The sequence below is a fragment of the Rhincodon typus genome, chromosome 6 (genome assembly GCF_021869965.1).
Source record: "Rhincodon typus isolate 14 chromosome 6, sRhiTyp1.1, whole genome shotgun sequence".
In the NCBI taxonomy this organism is placed as follows: domain Eukaryota; kingdom Metazoa; phylum Chordata; class Chondrichthyes; order Orectolobiformes; family Rhincodontidae; genus Rhincodon; species Rhincodon typus.
In genome coordinates this window covers 55,142,932-55,167,056 of record NC_063337.1, presented here as the reverse complement: position 1 = coordinate 55,167,056, position 24,125 = coordinate 55,142,932, and the positions used below count along the sequence as shown (strand labels likewise).

Here is a 24,125-nt window from a genome sequence, read left to right as displayed (position 1 = left end):
TCGTCTTTTACAAATTTAAAAATTTCTAGTGTTCACTTGCCCTCAGCCTGTTTTCTTACTTTGAATATGTTTACCCTGTTTCATTTGAGAATATTGTTGAAAGCAATGGTTTAATATTTAGCAACGTCCTTGTACTTAAACAGCACATCCCTTTTTTTAATAATCCAAGGTTTCTCCACACATAATTCACATCTGCCATATTTGAAAAAGGCATCACCATTAAACTGTTATATTTTGCTTATGTTTTTCCATCATTTCTTGTAATTTCTCAGTTTGGCTTTATAGACATCTTCAATTTTTTCACATTTTATATGTAATTTCCATCCTCAGTGCATTCCATAACTTACTCGGTTATTCTTGTTGGTATTACGCTTCAATTTTTATTTCATTAATTGCTTAATTGCTTTAACAGATTAAAAAGAGATCTTTAAAGTGTTTCCAATTCCCTTCCGTAATCTTATTTCCTGTTTTCTATATTTTTGTTTCATTTCATGTTCTTTTCCAAAGCATAGAAATAATATTATAGTCACCAGATACCATATTTTTCCTACTGCTTGGCTTACCAGCTCCTTTATTATGAGGAGAAACTGAACGTAGTATTGCATTCTGTAATGTATACTGCCTCACTTTCACTCAAAGCTACTGTATAGAATTGTATCAACAGAGGGAGTCAGCAAGCTGAAGCAGAGTCTGAAGAAGCTGTTTTAATGAAAGAAGCCATGTTACCCATAGACTTTTAATTCTGGTTGACTGTAGTCCCAAGAATTGTGCACCAATAACAAAGACATGCAAAATAAGATGGTATGAATCTTTTTGATGATTTTACTTACTCTCTGCAGAAAAGACAACATTTTAAGATGTAGATTTTAAGAAACACTCAGTCTATTTTAAAGGCTTACAGATTTGGATCAGGCAAGCAGGAAAGTTTTATAGACAATGTTATTCATTATTGTTGATGAAAATGGCACTGTCCCTGCCCCTTTTTCAGTCAATTTAGAACCGTCATCTGTGATTCCACATTGGCAAAAGTTGTCGTGGAGTTTTGAAGGGGCCATGGTAGATTTCGTCATCACTGATGACAGAGGGGAAAAAAAAATTGAATGGCGAAGTATTTCCAAGACAGGATGTTGAGTGGCTTGGAGGGGAATTTTTAGGTGTTGGTTTTCTCCTATATCTGCTGCCCTTGTATTTCTAGTTGTAAGTGATTGTGAGTTTGAACGGTGCTGTCTAAGGATCTTTGCTGAATTTCTGCAGTGCGTCTTGTAGATAATACATACTACTGCTACTGAACATCAGTGCTGGAGGAATTGAATGCTTGTGGATAGTATCCCTACTTCTAAACCAGAAAGCCAGTGTCAAGTCCCACCTGCTGCTATTCCTTCACTGTCGCTGAGTCAACATTCTGAAATTCTCTGTCTAACAGCACTGTGGGTCTACCTACAGCACACAGACTGAGTGGGTTCAAGAAAGGAAGTTCACCATCATCTTCTCAAGGGCAACATGGACAAGCAATACATGGTGGCCAGCCAGTAATGCCCATGTCCCGGGAGTGAATAAAAAAATACTTCTCTACTTTGGCAGTAAAGAATTAGAAGAATGTTTTTAACCCATTTACACCTTAGCAAAAATACCTGAGGTACCAAGCAACCATGTGTAACTGTGATGATGTTGACCATTTCGTATGGAAATCAAGCACAAATACTTCAAAATTGTTACTCCCAGCAAGTAAACTGAATAGCACTCATGAAAGAAAGAATGCTATCAGAGTTACTGAGCAGCAAGATCATTATTCCTTTCAGAGGATAGAACTGCTGAATTTCAGGCTGCGAAGGATAACTACCACACCTTAAATTCAACTCTTGGAAAGACTTCATTGTTCATGAACCAGGAAACAACCTGCACAACAACAAAGGCATTGTCAGAAATATTCTATCTTTTGGACACATTAAAATGATTCTCTGCAAGTGTCCTGCAACTGGTAAACAGTAAAAAGTTGTGGATAACCCAATCACTTTGTTCCCAGTTGCCACATATCATACCCCACCAAAAAAGATGAGAGAATGTAGCCAAAATAAAAGCACTTGATCAAGAATGTTTTTGTGCTCACTTCCAGACACTGCACCGAGCGATTCAGGGCAACAACCTGCTTAAATGTAGATACTTTCATTGATACATGAGCATTTGTCATTTTCATGGGAGACAATATTTACGGAACTTCAGACATGGCCCATTTTCTGCAAAGTAAGGACTATCAAAATTTTTGCTTACAATACTGACAAGCTATTAAAAATTCTCAGGTCTTTTGAAATGCTATTCTCATTCAAAGACTTTAGAGTGAATGTTGTCTTGGAATATCTGAAGAATGTGACACATTTATTGGTTTTCATTTGGCAACAGATTCCTATACAGGTAATTCTACTATAATGCGATAGTTGCGTTCTTGTGTGACCTTGTGCTGTAGAAAATTGCCATAGAAAATCGTGTTATAGGGAAATTGCTATACTTCTACAGCAGAAAGTTTGTGTTACCCAAACAGCGTCCACTACTCATCAATCGCATTACAACCAATTTGCATTAACAAAACACGTGTTAAAGCAGAACTACCTGTATCAATCACGTTCTCAAATTGCAGGTTGACTGTTTCACTGGTACCAGTGAATTGAGTGGTGTTCTGTACAAGTTACATGTAAACCCTGATGTGCATGCACCAGCAATGTCAAATATCATATCATTTCATATCAGAATGCTGATGAGGAAGGAGCATCAGCGTCTACGTGATATTGACCTCATTGAAAAGGTTGGGGGTGATCCCACGTGTGGTTTTCACCCTGCAAGTCATCAAGAAACTCAAGCAAGAGCCAGGAGAATCCACATTGATATGCAGTCAACAGACCACCTCATACATTGGGAAAGGCACTTGACACTGACAGATGATGATATAGAGAGAGTGCATGATGTTAAACACTTTGCTAAACTTGATCTCAATTCAGGATACTATCAAATTGAGTTTGCAGAAGAATTGAGGTATTTCACAGTATTGTGCACCATGTTGGAGGTTTGCAATACAAGGAGCTTAACTTTGCACAGTGGAGATATTTCAGCATGTGATTCAGTCTGCGCTAAGAGAACTTGAAGGCATACTGAACATTAGTTGTGACATGCACATCTGTAGTTAAATGGAAAGGGAACTCAAGCCAAGCCTATTTGCATGCTTACAGCATCTTAGAGAACATGCTTTCACCTTGAGAAAAGTCAAGTGCTTGTTCAATGAGATTAGAATCACATTCTTCAGTAATATGTTCAACAATGGTGGGGCATTATTTGATCCATGGAAAGTTGAAACCATTGCAAGTGGTGTAGACGCAACAAATTTGCGGGAAGTTTGGAGTTTTCTGGGAATCATCAGTCCTGGTCTCACTATGCAATGTAACAAATGAGACCACCAAGTGGAAGTGGACCATATCACACAAACGAGCTGTATACCAGATCAACAACAGTTGTCATGAAATTGTACAAATGCCTATTTAGACTGAGAAAACCACCTAGCTGGTCTTGAATACAAGCCTTTTGGCTAAATAGTTTTCCAGGAAAAAGACAAGTTAGGGAACCCATCAATTGTTGCAATGTTAAGCCGTTTTCTAATACCCGTAGAGCAATATTATTTGCAAAGATGTGCTCTCTTGCATAGGGTGTTCTTAATTTTCATTTCTAGTTGTGTAGAGATGAGTTTGAAGTGAAATCCAATCACAGACCCCTAGTAAGTTTGTTCAATGATCCACATGAAAACTTGAGTACAGCATTGGATATCGAAGATGCAGAAGTGCAAATTGCTTGTTGAGTATCAGCCAGGCAAGCTCAACCAGTATACTGTCTCTCACAACATCCATTGCCAGCAGTAATACTACTGATGAGGAAAATGTTGGTAAATTACACCTTAACAACTTAGATATAACTGTGGTGACAAAGCTGCTAAAACTAGCTGACATCAAAATAGCAACAAAACAAGAGGAAGCATTGGGCATGATACCTATGGAATCATGAAAGTGGAATGATGTGGTCAGAAGAGTGCTTACAGACAAAATTGCACACATACTAAGTGATCTGCACAATGTTGGAATGAGGTCACCATTATAACCCATGATCTTGTGTTCCACATCAATAGCATTGTCATTCCACAATCATTAGGGAATGTGCTATTGATGTGGCATTTGTAGGTTATCAGGGATTTGTGACTACTAAACAACATGGAAGAAACATATGGTTCCCAGGAATTGACCGCATATTTGAACACAAAATCGGTCTGTGCTTACCATGTCAAGAAGCAACCACAATATCACATCTTCTCAATCCTCTTGAAAATGGCTTAGCTACTTCCAGGACTGTGAACTGAAATTAGTGTTGATTTTTCACTAGTGAAAAATTGTGAGTTGTTATTGATGACTACAGCAGATATCCAGCCGTGGAAATAGTTACATTTGTTTCAACAAGTATCATGACTTAATTGGAAGATTGCACTGGTAATCATGCACCACTGTCCTTCAAGCTATAATTAAAATAGATAAAATTCCAACAAGACCACCACTTTGCTTGACTGACTGCTACTCAGGATGAAAGCACTTCACTCTAGGTTTTGTCAGTAACAAACTATTTATTGTAACACCTAATTTTAACAAGAGCAGTGAAAAGAAAAGATTTCTATTCTCCTACTATGCAATTTAAAATATACCCCTTCAAAACCCCAAAATATGCACTTACTCAATCACACTTAAGATGGGTAAAAGACAAATATTTCAATACATATATTATGGGTGGAGAAGGAATGTAGACCCGTAAATAAAATTCTGAAGATCAGAAGTCCAGGCACAATATGGAAAGTAACTTCTCTCAGTCCCCTTGATTTTTTGCAACGATGAGACTGCTGCTTGTGGGTGACAGTCATTCTTCGTTTTGGTGGTTCATCAGGTGGATTTAAGCATTTTATTGTTTGCATTCTCTCAAGCTTTCTTGATTTTTCTGTCTTTGCTGTACACACAGAGAAAGAGAGTTGGATGTTTAAGTGGATGTTTTCTGTCTGCATGCTGTGATCAGGACTTGGAGACACATTCTCGTTCAGCATCTGCATCTGCCTCTTGACCGTATGAACTAAATTCACAAGAAGAGCAGAAACGCCTGTGTGTAAAATCCACAGTGTTGCAGCAGTTACTGGAAGGTGCTTGCTTAAACAGGTCACCAGCCACCTATAGGACTCCAATGCAATAGCTTTGACTTTTCATAGCCAGATCCACAAGGCAGTGAGTACCATTTGACCCATAGCTTGGACTAGGCTGATGGACGACAGGACATGTCCAGATGCCAGTGGCTCACAATATTAGATGTTTTGGGGCTGAGAATCCCTGCAATTTAACCCAAGGCTATCCGATTCCTAGTTGCTATCTGTCACTGTGAGTTGACAATTCGTGGATATTAGTGATGCTGAGGCTGTGTGCTGGCAGGAGAAATTTGGTCCCCTCTTTACAGTAAGCTAGCCCACCGCTACGTGCAACTACATTTGACACATAACATCACCCTGTGACAAAACCGCTGATGCTGTCCTCCCTGTGCATCAGATGAATGTTAGGATGATTGAAGTTCTCATGATCACAATTGAACACACCCTGTTCAGTTCTTTCTTGGATTTCCAAAGCGATCTTACAGCTATCTTCTTTTACTGTTTGTACCGTATCATGTCCATGTCACTTTTCCATTGGCTACATCTCAGTAGCCTCAGGCTCAGTATAATTTCCAGCATTCAATTTTTAGTAATATGAAACACCTCCCTGACAAGTATTACCTTCCTTTCTCCTTCTCCCCCACAAAGCACAGACAAGCTTAGTAGGTTTATTCTCCAATCCTCATACTTCATTAGTCAATTTTCTGGTCACTCTTATGAAGCTTATTTTCAGTCTACTTTTTAGCACTTCTAATTCACCCATTTTACTCCTAGCACTTGTGTAAATAGAGGTTCAGTCAAACTTCTGTAATCTTTACTGTATATTAATTTACTTTAGCTGATCACTCTGTATACTTCTTTCCCACCTCACTATTGAGAATCAGCCTGACGTTGGCCTCATTAATTCAGTCTTCATGTACTCTTGAGGTTGTTACTATCTCAATGGAGATCAGTAACTCCTTTTTAACAGTGTAAGTTGTATTTGCTATTGAAACCAAGAGTAGGGAAAGAAGGAGGAGAAATAACTGATACTCCTATCATGGATTCAATAATCTGCTAATTGTTAAATAGAAACTTGCTACATTAAAAGATGAATTTCTTAATAGCCATATAAAATGATTGTTTTGAAAGCTGTATGTAGTATCTAGCTAGACTGAGTTCAAAAGTTACATTTTTGGATTATAGCAATTTTCTCAGCTTTCACTATTAACCCATTCAAATCTTTTTTTGGTGGTGTGGAGGTAGCAGGGGATGGTTAAATTTATCTTGTGTTTCCACCTCCTCATGGCCTTGTTCCTCTTTCTTGCTTTTTTCAGTCCCATAGTAAACCTGTAGACTCCTATTCCCTTCCCTTGATTTCTCCATTTCTCTGGCCTAGCATTGTGCCTAGCATTATAATGAATGTTGTTGTTCTTCCATTAAATGGAGTATCAGTTTGTAGATGTCAGACCTTTGCTCTATTTGTATAGAACTAATAGTATTCATCAAATCAGACAGCTATGGGAAAAGGGTCTTGGCAAGCCTATCACTTAAGAGGTCATGAAAAATGGACAATAGAATGTATGGTTTATGTTTTCCTTCTCGTGATTGGGAATATCAACAAAAGCAGAAGTAAAGATGCATAATGCTAGAAATATGCAGCCTCTGTAAATAATAAGTAACTCATAATAAATTTTTGAGATAAAGCCCTGTATCAGAACCTGTTTGTTATAATTAGTAAGATTAAGACCAAAAGAGGGGGAGAAAGGAAGGAGTAGAAACAACTGATACTCGTATCATGGATTGATTGCTAAATGCTTAATATAAAGCTTTTGAGTAATGTAAAAGTTCAGTAAGACAATGAGTATCAAGGGGTCAAATGTACATTGGATTACTTAAAAAAGATCACAAACAGGTTAATTAATCATTGATCACCTTCTCTTGGAGAATCTTGCTGTGGTAAATTAATTTCTGCATTTACCTATTTAAAACAATGGTATGTTTTCAAAATTAATTTGTATTTGAAATGCTTAAGGAAACTTTCTTTCCTTCTTTCCTTTTCGTTCATGTTGTATTTTTATTCTTTCCTGTCTTTCCTTATTTCTTTTTCTTCTTTGTTCACTCTTGCCTTTTATCTTATTTTTAAATGCATTTTCTTAGTTCTGGCATCAGTTTCTTTCTCTGTTATTCTGGCTTGTTGATTAAGTATGTTTGTTCTGTCTTTGCTGCTGTCCATGGCTAAATTACTAATGGTAGCTTACACCAAGAAAAAGGGCATTACCTGGACAAGTTCTGGTGCAAGCACATAGTATGCTTCAAAGCATCAGGGCCTTGGATGGTGATATTTCTTTTCTTCCCACCACCCCCAACCTTCCCCAAAAATAAATGAATGATGGTAAATCTTAATCCTATATTTAAATTGAAATACTGAGGATCATTATTAAAATAGATGGGTAAATTTGATGTTTTTCCTTCAAGTTATTCTTCTTAACTTTATCAGACTTGATCTCAGCCTTTGTACTTTTTGCTTCATTTGTTTATATTCAATGTTGAAATCATAGCTTTTATGCATTTTTTAGGGTTTTATGTGGGAAATTTCGAAGGAACTGGAAGCCATGTTGGTGTTTGCCGAACATCGGTATTATGGAGAGTCTTTGCCTTTTGGGAGCAAATCATTCAGTGTAAGTTTGGAAAAATACATGTTACAAACTTAATATTTTATCAGGTTTATTTCAGAGACAACTGCTTTTGTCTCTATTATTGTGTTACCATTGTCCTTTGTTCCTTCTGCAATTAAGTGAATGATAGTAAATCTTTGACTTATACGGACAGTGAAATACTGAAAACCATTCCAAAGGTGCTTGCATCTGAAGTCTGGAATCACAATTGTTACAACACACGTAAAGACTGTTAACAGTTAAAGATAAAATTGAAATCCCAGTTATTTACTAGACTGAAGTCACAAGGTTTTATCGTTTAAACAAATGAATTTTAGTACGCAAGCATCAAGCAAAGCAAATGCAATTCAATAAACATATTTTAAGGTAATTATTTACAATTTACATAAAACATAATGAAACATAATCACATACGCTTTAGACTAAAATTCTCAACAGAAATTTCCATTTTCCTTATGACTTTTCTCAAAGTCTTTGGCTACTTATCATGTTCATTAAAGTTATCCACTTGCTTCAGACTAACTCCAGTTTTTTTCCTTGGCTCCCTTGAAGAGTCCATGATTTTTCAGCTCAAGCCTGAACTTCACGCGCAATTCCTGTTCACTGAATTTAACAGAAATCTAGAAATATCCTGGTTTAACACTTCTTCTGTTAGCAGTTCTTATTAAATAACTTTCTTCCGCCTTTTGAACTTGGGGCTAACACACAAACTTGGTTGTTTTCAGATTTAAGTCCAAAATCTTCTGGCTTCTCCAAGCTAAACTGCTTGTCTCTGTGAGCAAAACACAATAAACCCAACAACGAAGAACTGTTCTATCCAATAAAGCTACAGGGAAATGTGGCATACCTGGGATGTCCCAATCAGAATTTTGCAGTAATTAACTGTTAGCTCCAAAACAAAATCTTTTCTTTCCAACACACAAATAAATGGTTTATATATGTATTGGAGTGAGCAAGCCTTTCTTCCAGACTTGCTGTTTCCTCAAAGAACCTTCTTTATTTACAAACAGCTTTTAGATTTTCTTCTGGGAGCTACATACATAAATATTTTATTGATGCAAGTGTGGATCTCCTGGCTGTACCACAAGCTCAGTGTCGGTTCATCTATTGATTAGGTTTTTCTTTTCTCATTCTGATTTCAGTATGACCAAATACTTTGAACCACTAGTACTTTTGTGGTGTTCTGGAAATTTCTAAAGTTCATCATTTTAATTACCTTGTCATTATGGAAAATCTTCACAACACTGGGAATTACTTCTAAACTAATACATGAACCATGAAACTTGATTTCTGTGACACAATTGTGTACTTATAATTCAGTTAAATCTTTACTACTTATGTCAGCATCTGTGATTTTTGTTTTTTTTTCAAATTAACAAAATAGATGAACTAGAGAATAAGAAGGGATTTACAATTAAACAGACAGGGAATGGATGTGTAGTTAGAACTGATGCCTGGTCATATGAAATACAAAAGTATGTAAAAGTTAGAAAAATACTTATTCAGTTTCTAAATGTGATTACACTGTAAAATTTAGTTGTGATCTGTGGCTTTTGCTCCTGGCTCTGTAATAAGTCTTTGTGTGCTGATAGGAAGGATGCAGCAATTCCAAAATAGTTTGTCAGGAATAATTGAAAGCCAATTTAGGTGGATGAAAAGGAACAAAGAAAGCATTCATATGGTGGGTAATGGCCTGTTTATGGTGACAAATGGGAATTGAATGTACAGAACCTACAATTCCTATAAACCTGAATTGATGATGTTTGAATTGATTTGGTAAAACCGCCAGAAGAGAGATGTAGAGTGCAGCAGGTTTCACTGCCAAATTCCCACAGCCTTAAAAAGATTTTCTGGTTCCCACTTCTAATCTCGAGGCAATAAATTTTAAATAACACAGAAGTGAATTAATTGGGAGGGAATGTAAAAGAGAGTAGGCTTGTATGGGAAAACAGAATCTATGTAGGTATACAGTTGAATAAATATTTGATCTTTTTGGTTTTGATTTTGATTTTGAAACTTCACATGGATTGGAGATGTTGTAGACAAAATGAGAGAAGAACATGATGTAAGAGAAATGTGAATATGGGTAGCCATGGGTGTTTCTTGAGCTTTTTAACTTATTTTGGAGTATGAATGGGACAATTTTTGAAACAGTAAGTAGTAAATACTAATTTGGGTTGGAGCTCTTGGTCCTTGGATGATTGACATATATGGCTAGTAAAGTGAATCCCTAAGTCACAGCACATAAGAACAACTTGGCAAAATAGTTTGGAAGAAGCAAAAAGCTTTGGCATTTTTAGTTTAAATTCTTGTGAGTATTTTGTGAAATAGCTATTCATAACACAGTGATCCTATACTATTTATAATATTCATGCCTTACTTTTATGCTATATCTTGGTTTGTGATGCATGTGCTATTATGATCCTGGGATCAATGCCATTGGTATATCATAAAGAAGGCTAAGTCATAATGGATTTCAAATTCACTTGCAAGAAATGGCACTGCACTCCTTTTGCTGAATTTAGCTGTTTTCCCAAAATAACTGATGCTGTTTTATGTAGTAAATATGTCAAAGCATAATTATGAGCTCATTTTTGTTAATTCAGTGATTGTTCTCTTTAACTATTTAAAAACTAACTTTATACATAGGCATGTTTTGAAATATTTAGAAGTTATTAGGGAATGTCATCAAAACAGAAAGTGCTAGCAAAACTTGCCAGGCCTGGCATTGTGTGTAGAGAGAGAAAGAGTTAACGTTACAAGTCCGATGACTCGTCTTTGAACTAAGCTGCCATGTTCACTTTCAGTTGTTATTTAGAATTATATTTTATGAATGTTTCTCTTCTAGAATCTCAAGAACTTGAATTACTTCACTTCTGAGCAAGCTTTGGCTGATTTTGCAGTTCTTATACGGAATCTCAAACAGACCATCCCTGGAGCTCGGACTAGTCCTGTTATTGCTGTAGGTGGCTCCTATGGAGGAATGTTAGCAGCCTGGTTTAGGATGAAGTATCCAAACATTGTTGTTGGGTGAGTAATAAGTTGGGAGGGTAAGGGAAAATATTTGCAGGAAGCAAATCTGTCTTTGTTTAATTTACCAAAAAATTTTAAACTGTTTTTGAATATGCAGCATTTGAAGAAAAACACATGACTTCTGGTTTGCATTCAGTTTGGTCTTTAAATTGTCTTTTGTTCAGAAGTTCTGTTTTTGACATAATGAATCTATGTAATATAGTATGATTCTATGGTAGATAACAGAAGTTAAAATATTATAAATTGTCTATATGTGGACACAAGAGTATCTCAGCTCCATTAAAATAGAAAGTTTATTTTAAAAAATTCACGTTTAGATTCTAATCAGTATTGCTCCGATCTGAGCCAGAATAAAAGGAATGGAAGCTAACAATAATTTACAGAAAGAGATTGATAGTAATATCAGATATAAGATCAAGTGACTAGAAACATTAATTTTGAGTGTTGAGGCAATGTATATCTATTAGAACGGTTGGAAGGGTGATGGAGAGCAAGACACAGACTGCAGAGAGATATAGACATGTTAAGTGAGTGGGCAAAAAATTGGCAGATGGAATATAATGTGGGGAAATGTGAAGTTATGCACATTGGCAGGAAAATACAGGAGCAGAATATTACTTAAAGGGTGAAAGACAACAGAAAGCTATGGAACAGAGGAATTTGGGAGTCCTTGTCCACAAATCACTAAAAAGCTAGTATCTGAGTTCAGCAGGTATTAGGGAAGGCAAATAGAATGTTGGCCTTTAATTCAGAAGGAATGGAGTATAAAAGTAGTGAGGCTTTGCTAAAATAATACAAGGCATTAGTCAGACCACAGCTGGCATATGGTGAACAGTTTTGGGCTCCTTATCTAAGGAAAGATATACCGGCATTGGAGGCAGTCCAATGGAGGTTCACTGGGCTTATTGGTTATTGGAAAAGACAGGAAAGTGGAGTTGAGGATTACCAGATTAGCCATGATGTTGTTGAATGGTGGAGCAGACTTGATTGGCTGAATGGTCTATTTCTGCTCCTAGTGTAGTTCCAATTTCTTTTATCATAATCTCTTTTTAAAAAATTTTTCTTTTTGAAGTATATCTTTAATTCATTTTAAATGTTGTAATTAACTTCATGTTTATAATTTTCTGTGATTACTTGTATAAATACAACTATGTATCAGAATGATTACATAGTGCACAATACTTATGTAAAAAACCAAACTCAAATTACAATGAAAGTGTGGTGTTCTATCCAAACCACTTGCATATATAATCTGAATTAAAAAGAAATGTGAAATCTTATCGGTTCTATAGAAATCTAAATCTATCTGGATGCTTTCTGTCATGATTTTTAAGTGCTGGTGCATATACAGTGTATGGACATGTATTGTAATCCTATTTAACATTTTTGCATTGAAATCTAGGAAGGAACAAGTGATTATTTGTGTTACTAGTTTATCGTTAAGATTTTGCTGTATGAACTTCACAGTCAATTCATAAACATGGTTGTTTGGAATTTGTTTCCAACTGTTTTAATGCCAGTATTAAATAGACACCCGGCCATCTTTGTTAAACAAGTTGGCAATATGCACCTTAGTCATATTGAGTATTATGATCCACTAATAAATGCAGAATGCAATTCTAAGCCATTTTGTGTTTGTGTTGTAGAGCTCTGGCTGCTTCTGCTCCAATATGGCTGTTTGAGAATTTGTCTCCATGTGAAGGCTTTTATAATATTGTGACCAATGACTTCTTGAAGAGTGGAAAAGGCTGCTCTGAAAGCATCAAGAATTCTTGGGATGCAATTAATAAACTGTCATCCACAGGTAATAAAGCCCTGTCTAGGTTTTGACTGATATTGTAGTTTTTTTTTTGTTAGTTTGGAGATTTCCATCTGGTTAAAATCTTAAATATTTCATTTTGAATACCCTTTTTTCTCTTTCAAAGAAAGAGGAGTATAATAATTTTTGCAACATATACATTGGCCTTCATAACATCACTACATGTCTATAAAACATGTTATAAAACACTGGAACAGAGGAATTCTATATGTGCTACACAATGCATGCCACTGGTATTAGAGAAAAATAGGATTATCTTCTGTCCATATACTTGTTCCCCTGCAAAAGTACTCGATTAGCAGCTGTAAATTTAATGTGGAAGTATTATTTTGTGGCATGTCAGTACCTTTTTTTTAAAGGTCCTGGATCAGTCTAATTACTGACTAATGGCAATACAAACACAGTGACTGCATTTGCCTTCTAGGTGATGCCAGTTTGTTTACTATTTACTAATGTACTATTTTTGCGTATATTGCTGAAAAGGGAGGCACGTTGCCCAAGATTTTCATCTTGCACTCATTAGGATGTAAATTTGTTGATGACACAAATGTAGGACAGTAAGTTGTGAAGAGGACATGAGGAGGCTACAAAAAGATAATGGGTTGAACGGGTGGGCACAGATCTAGCAATTCGAGAACAATGTGGGAAAATACAGAATTGTCTATTTTGACAGGAAGAATAAACAAACATTATCAAAATGGTGAGAAATTGCAAAGTTCTAAGATATAGATTAATCTGAATGATCTAGTACATGAATTACAAATGGTTAGTATGTAGAAATAGTGAATAATTACGAAAGCTAATAAAAAATGGTATAGTTTATTGCAAAGAGATTTGCAATTCCCTGGGGAGGCATTGGCATAGTGGTATTATCACTGGACTATTAATTCAGAGAACCAGGTAATGTTTTGGATACTTATGTTCGAATTCCACCATGGCAGATAGTGAAATTTGAATTAAATAAAAAAAATCTGGAATTAAAAGTCTAACAATCAACAATGGATTCATAGTCATTCTTAGATAAACCCATCTGGTTCACTAACATCCTTTAAGGAAGGAAACTACCATCGTTACCTGGTCTGGACTACATGTGACTCCAGACCCACAGCAATGTAGTTGACTCTTAACTGCCCTGTGGGATGGACAATAAAAGTTGGCCTGGTGAGGGAAGCCCACATCACATGATTTAAAAAAAAGAAATTGAATACATAAGCATGAAGGTTATGCTTCAGTTATAAAGTGCGATCACATCCTTTCTTATTTAAGGAAGGACATAAGTATATTGGAAGCAGTTTACAGAACATTTACCAGACTTATACGTAGAATGGATTTGCTCTCTTATGAGGAAAGGCTGGACAGGCTAAGTTTGTATCTGCTGGAGTTTAGAAGAATGAGAGACTGAACTGAAATATACAAAATCCTGAACTGGTTGACACAGTGGATGTGGAAAGGATGTTTCCTCTCTAGGAAGAATCTAGAATTAGGGGTCTCCTATTTAAAACAAAATGAGAAGAATCTTTTTTCTCTGAGAGTTGACAGTCTTTGGAACTCTCTGCCTGAAAAGGCAGTAGAAACAGAACCTTTGAATATTTTTAAGGCAAAGATGAATAGACGTCTTTAGAGTTGTGTGACTCTATGGCTCTATTATTGCTTGAGTTCAATACTGAAGTATTTAGAACTGTGACACTGGGCATTTTGGCTTGGGGAAGACCTTGTTCTTGTGCTGCCTTTGTTGCTACTAGATTTTGAGGATCTCTTGAAGGCACTGCTGGTTTTGAAGTGAAGGTGGTGTGCACCAGTAAGGTCTCGATGGAGCTCATGGGGCAAAGAGCAAGTGTCACCAGTGGACATGAAAAAAAATCCAAATTGTCTCAGGCAGGTAGAAATTAAAACAAAATAAAGAAGAAAATGTGTTCTTATGAAAATACATTGAGAACCACAAGAAGTACAGAAGGTTCAGGGGAAATAAAGAAGCATATTAGAAAAACCAAATGGGATTATGAGAAAAGACTGTCAGGTAACGTAAAGGGAAATCCCAAGGTCTTTTATCGGTACATCAGTAATAAAAAGATGGTCAAAGAACAAGTAGGTGTTAAATGAATCCTTTGCCTTTGTCTTTACCAAAGAAATAGATGCTACCAAGGCCATAGATGACAGAGGAGGAAACTATCACTTGAAGGGTTCAAATATAATAGGGAGGAAGTACTGCATAGACTATTGATACTTAAAGTTGACAAGACACTGAAACTGGATGAGATAGCAAGAACTGCAGGTTCTGGATTCAGAGATAACACAGCCTGAAGAAGAGTCCCGACCTGAAACGTCAACTTTCCTGCTTCTCTGATGCTGCCTGGCCTGCTGTGTTCCTCCAGCTCCACACTGTGTTATCACTGAAATGGGATGAGATGCATTCAAGGATATTAAAGGAAGTGAGAGTGGAAATTGCAGGGGATACTGACAATAGACGACTAGAAAAATTCAGACTCTACACTTTGTTCAAAAAGGTTATGAGGATAAACCCAACAATTACAGATTAACATCAGTGGTGGAAAAGCTTCTGGATAGAATTTACTAGTCACTTGGAAAATGCTGAGTTGTTTAGAAATTCATGCTGGCTTTTCCTAAAGGGTTTTGACTAATCTGCTGGAGGTTTTTGAAGACATAACAGAAAAGGTCAATGAGGGTAATGCTGCTGATGTGGTGTACATAGACTTTCGAAAGGCGTTTGATACAATGATACATAATCGGCTTGTGATCAAAGTTCTAACTCATGGAATAAAAGGGATGGTAGCAATGTGGGTAAAACATTTGTTAAACATCAGCAAACAAAGGATAATGGTCGCAGAATCTCACTATAAAACTTGCTCCAGATAAAAAATATTTGAAAACCGTTATCCTGTGTTTCCTGTTACTCAACCAGTTTTGTGTCCACATTGCTACTATCGCTTTTATTCCATGGGCTATTGCTCCCTGATCCATGGCCTTTATCAGTGAAGTCATGTTGGCTAACAGATAAAGCATTTTGCACTTTCAGAGACTTAATCAGTGCAGATGGGATGACTTGCATAATTATCCAACAGAAGTTATATTTTGAAGGCAAGATTTTCTCTGGCATAGTGTGCCCTCCATGCAAGGCTGGTATTTGAAGAGAATCATTACTGAAAATGTGGCCACGTTATCCAGACTATCTTAAATGAGTGCCACGTTACATGCAAATGCTCTATAACCCTCAGTGCTTGTGTTGTCTCGGACTGCTCCAGCACTAAGACCGTAAACCTAAAATCTCCTGCAGTTATCCCAACAATCAAAGCGGTCAGGTGACCTTTGGCAGTTTTAAATTCCAGCGTCATCTTCTCTTGCGAAATGTAAATTCACTAGGGTATATTTTTTCTGAAAAAGCTCAGTTTCATCACTGTTGAAACCTGTTTTTCTAAGTAGTCAAATAGGCATTGAATTCATTAGCCACTTCTGTTTCAGCATGAGCTGCCTCACTAGATATTCTTGTCTTGTACAGATAGACATACTTCTCGAAATGGTGAAACCATCTACGATTATTGAGTCTTTATAAGTGTGAGCTCTCACCATTCACCCTGCTCATTATGTAAGGACTCCAATGCCCTTTGGCTTTGTCTTGGATGGCCATCAAATTATAAGAGGCAGGTGGCACTGACTTTGATCATTATCCAGAAAGTCATGAGTTTTCCACATTCTCTGTGATGGTTCTGCTGGCCCAACTTGCCTTGTCAGCACTTAAAGCTGAAATGCTTTGTGCACTTTGTATGAACTTTGTCAGTAAATACAAGATTGTTCTCACTGTCGTAGAACATTTCTCTAGCAATATTGATGGCTCGTTCTCCTTTTAAATATTTTAAACATCCAAGTTCGTTCCCTTGGTCTCTTTGCTGAAGCAGGCTCACTACAATCTCTGCTGGGCATTTCTTGCTAATTTTCAAAAGGGATTGCAGCACAGGGGACTTTAAAATAACTCCTCTGCCTTGCTTTCTCACTGACTTTATAATGGCTGTTTTGCCTTGCCTGCTTTAATACCTTTAAAAAGACTCCTGTGCCTTGCATGCAGATAGGTACAGTACTGTGTGGTACAGTATTTTTCTCTCAAAACAATTTGAGAGACAAGGAAAGCAATATTTTAGAAGAAATTGCTCATGATCAAAATCAGCTTCAGTGATGAAAGATGAAATAAGGAGCAAGCTTCTTGTTTCAGAGAATGCTTTAAAAAAGCAAAGTTAACAGTACTGTGCAGGTAGTGTCTCAACTACTGTATGGTACAAGTTCATTAATGAACTCTTTAAAAACACAACCCTGGTTTTTCAGCTAGTGATCAGAAATTCCTCTTAAAAAATCACAGAGGTTTAAAGTAGTTCCTCAACTATAAGTACAGCTGAGAACTTTAAAACTAAAAGTTTCATTCCTTAACTACAACCGTAAATATAGTAGAGAACATTTAAAGTTCAATAGTAAAGACCTGTTTGAAAAATTAAATTCTTCGACTACAAAATGCAGGCACATTGGCACCAACTCAGTCATGATGCTTGGTTTTGCCAATGCAGTCATGAGGCTTGTTTGTTATTACTATTGTGTGCAATGACGCTGATTAAGTGTAATCAGGTAGCGAAAGATTGAACCCGATGTTAAAACTTGGAACAGAACTTTAATCAGGACAAAGGCCCTTAATTAAAACTCACATCAAAACCATGTTTAGCGGGGCAACTTTAAAGCAGGATTTACTGCATTGAAAAGAATTTGGAGAAAGTTCACCATGCTGATTTCTGGGATAAGAAGTTTGTTTCATAGGAAAGCTAAGCAGCTTGGGCCCTATACTCATTTGTGTTTAGAAGAATATGAGGTGTTCTTATTAAAATATGTCAGATTCTGAGGGGCTTAATTGGGTAAATGCTGAAAAGATATTTCCCCTCCTGGAGAAACCTAAGTCAAGAGGTCATGTTCAAAAGAAGGGTCATCTTACTTGTATGGGAATAAAAAGGGATTTCTTTTCTCAAAGGGCTATTGGGGTTCACTTCCTCAGAGAGCAGTGGAGGCTGGGTTATTAAATATATTTAAGGCTGAGTTAGATAGATTTGATTGATAAGGGAGTAAAGGCTTATGGGGTAAACAGGAAAGTGAAGTTAAGGCGACAATCTTAAACAGTCACAATCCTGCTGGATTGTGGAACAGGTTATGGAGCCAAATGATCATTCTGGTTTCTATTTCTTTGGCACACAGAAATTGCAGAAGGGTCTTTGAATCTATTTAATTTGTTGCACAGGACTTCCTCATCCAATACTCTTCATGGCAATTGCCTGATGGATAAAGAGCACTCCCAAATTAACACCCTCTCCATTGGGGGTTCCTGTCTCCTTTGATGACAGGATGGATCACCATGGCCTGTTCAGCAGCCAACTAGGGCAAAGAAGTAGAGAGTATGCAAGAGCAGCAAAGTTTTTCATACAGAGTGGAATGACGAATGGGATTTCTAAGAGATGTTCAAGTTATGGGGTCAAAGCTACTGAGGGAGGTTTTGGGATCTGGCATCATTGAGAAATTCCATTCAAGTGATGCGCAGATCAGGCAGGAGAATTTTGTACTTTACAGTTGGGGCCAGACTTAAGATTCTTAAATGACTCCAGCCATGAGCTTGATGCTACCCAAAATAGGCATGTCATGACGGCTTCTCCAGTGACATCCAGCCTGCTCTACCACCATCCAGTATGTCCCTGACTTTGGTTATCTCCACGGCTACTGGCTTCTCCTCTACCAGCCGCTTGAACCCACACTAAATATCTGAGTGGTGGTTTCTAGAGTTTAGCTGCCGAACTTGGCTGGAGACAGCTACTGCTGGAGGGCACAGTTTTTCAGACCTTAGTTATTTCATGGTAAAAGACAAACAGCTGCTGCAATGAGGCAGGGAAACCTACAGATGAACTGTAACAGTTCAAGGAGACAGCTCACCATCACCTCATCAAAGCAATTAGCCTTGCCAGTAACAGTCACATCTGATGAAAAAATAAAATTTTTTTATAAGCAGGAACTGCATGTCATAATGGAGACCGTATAGCTATTGGAGGAAATGAATTGGCAGAGCACACCATCTAAAAGGACATTTTGAAAGTGGAAAATCACGAGCTGAGTAGAAAAAGTACACTGACAAGACCATACTCCCAAAGAGGGTGACTTTGCACCACCATAGGGACTCACTGTATTCTTCTGTTCCAGAAGAAGTGGACAGGTTTCTTTGGTATTTTGGTGACCAGCTCGGGAGGAGGAATCAAACCTACTTAAAATAATTGGCACCACAACATAGCGGCCACCATAGCGGTTTAAAACCAGCAGTCAACATCCTTAGGCAAGTGGTGACTTTGGTTTCTATTTCTTGTCAGTTCCTTCGGCTTTACCAAGATGGGGACTCCAGGTTGAACACCACCTATTCTAACTGTTTGACCTCCTTATGTACTCTGAGCCTTGCTAACATCCCACAGTGGCCGCCAGGAGGGGAAACATTAATGCTTTCTTCTCCATTTGGCCCAGAATTGATGGATCAAGTCCCAGAACTGGTTGTACTCCACCAGCAGATATTTAAAATGCTGATAGATCAGCCTTGTCTGTGGTTGGAGTGCAACTAGCTCCGCCTACAGCTGGCAATATTCCAGTCGTGGTATCAGCCACAATGAGACCACGAGAACGTTGGAGATATATGTCCAAGAAATGTGAAGGCATTTGATTCTGGAATCTTATCCTTCAAATCTCAGATAAGGGAAAGCTGGAGTCAGGGTGGAAATTTTTACAGACATCCACCAAATCTGAGGACCCAACTAGGGCATTTAGCTTCTCAACCATCATTTTGCAGTGTGGGGTACTGCAGTGACCCCTCACCTCAAGACTGCAGTTGAAATCCTTGCCTTCCTGCCAAGGATTATGTGCTCGTCAACCATCAATGGAGCCAAGCTGCTCAAGCCCTTTAAGTGAATGTGCTTGCTGTCTGCCTGCCTGGGATGCGTACACATTTATGATGAGAAGAAGCACATCATCAACCTGGGCTGAAAGAAGTGCTTAGCATGCACCCTTCGATACCAAAGATCCTCAAATCATAATGTTGGTCATGCACTAAACTTCCACTTGAATTGATGCCAGGGTGACTCACGTGGGCCCTTCTTACAATTCTATGAACTACTACCACTACATCTATGAACCTGGGGATACTGTCTGTACCCTGATATTCCATTTTCTTTCTTTAGCATCACAGCAATAGGATTCAGTAGCAGTTTCTGATTCAGTACATCTTCCCTTTAAGAGGGAAATACTGCTTTAAGAAGAGCAGGCTAACTGCATCACATGCTGTCAGTACATACTGCTTGATCCCTTGCTAAGTACTCAAGTAAAAAGCTCTGATGAATAAGGATATGGAAACCAAATTTGCATGTCTACCTACCTCACAGCAATGGATATGACAATTTGAGCCCTATGACTCAAGAAATTACTTACGAACCAATTTCTAGTCCTGTATGCCATGGTAACTTCAGGATTCCTTAAATCAGATGTGTCCAAATGTTTTTCATTTTGACCTCTGATGTCCCACTGGTCATGTCATGGGCCATATCTAAAAAAAAAACAAGATTACAGTAGGAAACACTGAAATCACAGAACACATTTTAGCGCATTACTTGCCCAAGGTAAGTGACAGACAGAAAACGTATTATATATAATTGAAAGCACGCAAGTGTGTGCATTTGAAGCTAAGTTACAAAACTAACTGAATTTGCTGCCACAATTTTCAAAGTTGACTATAGGAATGGAGGCCTCTGTGCTGCTTAGATCAGAGGTCCAGGGCTCCGAACTGTAAATGACTCAGATACAATAGTTTAGGCCACACTTCCTGAAATTCTATTAATTGACTTGATTTTAATTTTCCCAAATCAAACATCAAAATTATTTTTTCCTTCCCTCATAAATGAGGGGAAATTGTGTAACTTATATTTCATCTAAGGTATTTAGCATTTTTTTTATTGATCTCATGTTCTGGATGTGGCCCTTTTTAACTATTAACCTTTTACACATCATGATATGGTTTCCATACAAATGTGAAGGAATTGTTATGGGCAAAATGACATGGTTGAATGGAGCTTCTAGATTTGCTGGAGAGTTAATTGATTTGGAAACCTGTGTTGTATTAAAGTTGGCTTTATCTGTAATGTGTCTTCTCATAATGCGTTCGCAACCTTGTATTGATTGCTATAATCCTTGCCAACACCCAAACAAACAAAAGTAAATGGTAGAAGTGGGAACTAGTACAACATTTAACAAGAATTTAGATGAACACTCGAAACTCCATAGCAAACAAGGCTATGGGCCAAGAGCTGGGAAATAAGATGGGGTGGATAGGTACTTGATGACCAGTGTGGATGCAGTTGGAGAAAGGGCTTCTTTCAGTGCTGTAATACTCAATTCCTCTATAATTACCTGATTGTTGAGCTTTTACCTGGGTTGAAACTTGCTGTAGTGTTGCAGCCCATTTTCACTCATGCAGGAAATACTCAACTTTCATCCAGTTGGCTTTAAACTTGTCTGTTTAGGTTAGTTTATTATTTCTAAGCTATAGCTATTGGTATCCCTGCATTAATACAACATTCAAATGTTTTTTGACTTTTTCTTATTGCTTTCTATTTGTAGCGGAAGGTTTAACCTTTCTTTCCCATACCTTCCATCTCTGTTCACCATTACAAGCTACAGATGTGGTATTCTTCAAATCATGGCTGAGCAACACTTGGGTTAATCTGGCTATGGTGGACTATCCATATAAGGCCAATTTTTTACAACCCCTTCCTGCTTGGCCTATTAAGGTAATTAATGTTGACACTTTGACAAAACAGTTTAGTTCAAAATTAATGAGTGCAAAAAGAGGAATGGAAAAACAGGAAAGATTACCAATTGAAAGAAAGTTTAAACTCTGAAATCTAAGCTTTCTGTTTGTGTTCTGCTCTGGTAAAGTGCTATCACAGTGTTTTGACAAAAATGATTTCAGTAATCAATGCATGTCTGAGAACAGATAAGATCACAATCATCAAGATGTTCTGACTCTAGCTGTCTGTGAAAATTTCCATAATATTTGCCATGAAAAATAACTGAGTATTTGATTTGGAATTTTTTTTGCATGAAAGGTTGTTTGAATATATTTTGCATTTTAGCATGTATTTTTGACACTTGATACCCTTTATTAAAGAGTGGAGCAAATCAATTCTATACACTTTAATTTTCAGATATTAATTTTATTCACAGCTAACAAGTGATGCTGTTGTATGTATTTTAATAAAATTAATTGCAAAAATACTAGGTACCAGACATACAAATCACATACAGGATATATTAGAATATGATGGGTAATTTTGACGAGTAGCTAATAAAACAGAGAGACAATCAAAACATTTGAGAAAAAATTGACAAGAATTTGACAGTGAAAGAAAATGTTAAGAGGGTTGGTAAGGAGCAGAGAAATGGGAATAACAATAAATCAAACTTACGGTGCAGTGAACTTAATTCTCATTTTCTGAGATTTATTTGATATTTTTAAGGAACTGACTTAATATTCCACATTTTTTACTTTGAATTTATACAAACTCACAAAATATAATATCATCTTGAAGATTAAAGTTGCGCTTGTTTAGGATGTGCTGCAAACCAGTTTTTTACACTGATAATTTATGTAATGATAGTAGAGACAATGGAAGCATTTCATAATCTTACATTTATTATCAGGTTTTAAAATTAGTATGTATAGTTTAACACAAAAAATTATGAATATTGACAGTTATTGTATATACACATATAGGGCTAGCAGTGAATAAAAGGTGTATTTTATATACCTGTTCATTAAAAGTAGGACTTCTGTTGTGATCCCAAAATAATGGAAGAAGTCAAGTGGTCGTTTGTGCATCATTGGAGTCGCTGTGACTTGTAAACATCTTGTAAAGTTTTATGTGCAAACTACAGAGAACTGTATAAAATCTTATATGTTGGAGAATTAAAATAAGCTAGCATCTTGCACTTCAGCAGGGATATGCCCGGCACTGAAACAGACATACTTTAAAATTTATCTGTACATGTGCCTGTATTTCATGAATTGTAGATATGTTGAGTCTGATGAAGCTTTCTTCAAATCATGTTGATTTGTTAAAAATGATTTCTTTCCAGGTTGTTTGTACCTTTCTCAAGAACCCCTCACTACCAGCAGAATCCCTGCTGCAAAACATCTTTAAGGCTGTGAATATATATTATAACTACACTGGCAATGTAGCATGCCTGAATATCTCGCAGACTGCAACTTCCAGCCTTGATGATCGAGGCTGGGATTACCAGGTGAATACTCTTATATGTCAAGCATTAATGTGTGATGGTGGTGTAACATGAGCATGCCAGGTGTATTCTAATAAAGGAAATCTTGTTTGCAATGAGAGCATATGATGTATGTACTTCATGTAATATTAGTTTTGTTGCATCTTTGTAGCAACCTGACTTTTCTGCTGACTATTAAGTTTTGACAAAAGCCCATGTCCACTGCTGAACCAAATGATTCGGTCAGAGTCCCCTGCTGTTTGTCGTGTACGTTAGAGATTCGGACATGAATGTAGGAAGTATGATCAGTAAGGTCATAGATGACACAAAAGTTGGTGGTGTGGTAAAAATTGAGGAAGATATAGATGGGCTGGTCAGTTGGGCTGAATAGTTGCAAATGGAATTTAGTCCTGAAAAGTGAGGTGATGCTTTAACAAGCTGAAGGAATTCATGATGAATGGTAGGACCATACAAAGTACAGAGGTTCAGAGAGACCTTGGTGAACAGGTCCATAGCTCATGTTAGGCATCAAGACAGGTAGATAAGGTGGCTAAGAAAGCAAATGGGATATTTGGCTTTATTAGTCAAGGTGGCTATGATTGAGCATATAAAACATTAGTTAGGCCACAGCTGGAATACTGTGAGATCACCTTTCATTCTTCTAATTTCCAAAGACTATAGACCTAATTTGCTCTGCCTCCCCTTATAGGACAACCATTCTTCCAAGAATCAATGTAGTGAACCTTCAGTATGCTGTCTGTATTGAAAATACATCCATCCTCAAGTATGGAGATCAGAATTGATCACAGTATTTAAGGTGTGGCCTCACCAAAGCCACGTAATATTTGTGTGCTCCAAATATTGCACTAAAGACCAATATGGCATTTACTTTCCTGACTGCTCACTATATCTGATGTATATCCACCCCACCCAAACCACCTTCAAATGTTTCAACTTGTCTTACTATCATTAAGTTACTTGGTGGCAATTTGTGAATTTAATCCCTGTTCTGTTGATTTCTGCTTCAAACATGTTTCGCTTTTTTCCTTTTCTTCCGTTAAGTCAT

At 37.1% G+C, this 24,125-nt stretch overlaps 1 protein-coding gene across 2 annotated transcripts in view; it reads left to right on the top strand.

The window, feature by feature from the left end:
• The window catches only part of LOC109918411 (prolylcarboxypeptidase (angiotensinase C)), a 58,718-nt gene that overhangs the window by 10,092 nt on the left and 24,501 nt on the right, over positions 1-24,125 (top strand). For both annotated transcript variants that reach the window (XM_048597873.1, XM_020518338.2), the window contains exons 3-7: positions 7,768-7,869; positions 10,715-10,896; positions 12,546-12,703; positions 21,401-21,570; positions 22,919-23,083. In XM_048597873.1, coding sequence (XP_048453830.1) covers positions 7,768-7,869; positions 10,715-10,896; positions 12,546-12,703; positions 21,401-21,570; positions 22,919-23,083 — 777 coding nt within the window. The remainder of the gene's footprint in view (positions 1-7,767; positions 7,870-10,714; positions 10,897-12,545; positions 12,704-21,400; positions 21,571-22,918; positions 23,084-24,125) is intronic.